Source organism: Trachymyrmex septentrionalis, unplaced genomic scaffold, assembly GCF_001594115.1.
Source record: "Trachymyrmex septentrionalis isolate Tsep2-gDNA-1 unplaced genomic scaffold, Tsep1.0 scaffold88, whole genome shotgun sequence".
NCBI lineage: Eukaryota > Metazoa > Arthropoda > Insecta > Hymenoptera > Formicidae > Trachymyrmex > Trachymyrmex septentrionalis.
The window spans coordinates 695,029-697,060 of NW_017306070.1; the positions used below are offsets into that span (position 1 = coordinate 695,029).

At 32.2% G+C, this 2,032-nt stretch overlaps 1 protein-coding gene across 1 annotated transcript in view; it reads left to right on the plus strand.

Annotated features, from left to right (window-relative positions):
- The first annotated feature begins 1,544 nt into the window (after positions 1–1,544).
- Positions 1,545–2,032, plus strand: part of LOC108755531 (nuclear cap-binding protein subunit 1) — a 5,144-nt gene continuing 4,656 nt past the window's right edge. Inside the window, exon 1 of the mRNA XM_018498591.1 lies at positions 1,545–1,584. Coding sequence (XP_018354093.1) covers positions 1,545–1,584 — 40 coding nt within the window. The remainder of the gene's footprint in view (positions 1,585–2,032) is intronic.

The window sequence follows — 2,032 nt, forward strand, 5'->3', positions numbered from 1 at the left end:
CCATACTGACGATGCTCGACGCTCATTTTTAATGTTAAAATAAGTAAAAAAACTCAATCAACGGGCGAAGTAAGAGTTAACCACATTTTTTAATTTTTACATAAAATTATATATTGTATTAAACGCGATGAAACATTACGCCAAAAAATAATAAATAATAAAACTATAAACTAATACATTACAAGTAACAAGTTTCGGCTACCAGTTTGAGCCCTCTTCAGACATTAGTACAATAAAAAATAACAGAACAAATTCAATTGTCGCAAGTATTCGCATAATCCGAATAATCACAGTTCGGGTGAGTCTCGATCTCGAAACATTATTTCCGTATGGTTGAACAGTCAAAAGTATTAAAATTGTCATTGTTGAAGTTCAGAAATCATGTGTAAGAAGTTTGAATTAATCTGTCCAAAAAGAACTAAAAAACTTTTGAAATGTGTACAGAGAGAAGGAACGCAGATATGTAAAACAGACATAATGTATCGATTATCATGTACGTTCAGTAGTGAGGATCAACACAGACTATTATTATTATTTATTATTTTTTGGCGTGATGTTTCATCGCGTTTAATACAATATATAATTTTATGTAAAAATTAAAAAATGTGGTTGACTCTTACTTCGCCCGTTGATTGAGTTTTGTTATTATGTTTTGAAAGAGTCCTTTGAATTTGTTTATTTGTTAAAATAAGTCACGTGATCAAAATTAATATTTATCACGTAATCTGTTTTGACGTTAAAAATGAGCGTCGAACGTCAGCACGAAAAAGTAACTTAAGTTTCTTTTTAGAATTTGGAGCAAGAATTTGGTTTTGATTGATCAAAAAGCATGTTTAGAGGACTTATTACGGTTCTTAAAACAAGGTGAAAATTACAAAAGTAATCAAATTTACTAGAATATTTATAACTTCATTGGTTAACACCTAGTGAGTTTGCTCATTTTTGTAATTTTCACATCGTCTAAAGAACCGTAATAAGCCCTCAAGACGATCGCGCATTGGAATGAAATAATTTTTATGTATTAGGTCTGTTCGCATTTAATTCCTGAACACAACCCAGGACACCTAGTTCATGGAACAAAGTCGGAATGGATTCCGATCGGAATTATTCCATTTTTCTCAGAAAACACAATAGAAATCTAGGGAATAATTGAATAATTCCGATTGAAATCCATTCTGATTTTATTTTATGATAGGTACCCAGAATACATATTAGACTGCCAATCAGGAACTCGGACATCAATGTCGGATCTCTTTATAAGACTCTACTTTGCCATGTTGAATATACTTTGCTCTCTCGCCTATAGTCTCCTACTTGGAGGCAGGTCAAGCAAGAGCCATTGAAATAAGAACAAGAAGAATCATTATTGTACTGTCTCTAAGCTTGATTTTTGGACGGTTTGTAATGGGGTTAGAATTTAGTGTGTGAAATTTTACATGATTGCGTCGTCCATAAATTAAAGGTAGTGCGACAAGTGCGAAAGTAACAATCGCGAGTACGCGACTTTTGAATTATCGGTTTTTTCTATATACATATTGTGAAATATGAGCCGTAGAAGGGTACATGACGAAGATGATGGCTACGGTAAGCATTTCAAGTTATCGCTGTTTTCCTGAGGCTCTGATTCACCATTGATTGATTATCAATGGATGCGTTCCACTTGTCGCTCATAATGCTCGCGAGCACCATTTGTCCTTATTTAATATTTGTTAATAATGAAAAAAAATGATTTTATGAGCGTTACGAACGCAAAAAGGAACGCAGCCTATGATCTATGATGTTCAAATAAAAGCTGTTAATATAAATATGTTACTTTTATTACATTTTTTTTTAAATTTTATTTAGCATAACTTGTTTGATGATGTCTTCTAAATTCTCAAATGAATGATAATCGATTTAGATCTTCGTCATTAAGATCTGATTCGTCTAAAAGATTGATTGAAAAGTTCTGTCATTTGTGTGTATAAGACCTCATCACTATCCTCGCAACTTTCTATGCACCCTGTATGTACATATCATATATATATATATA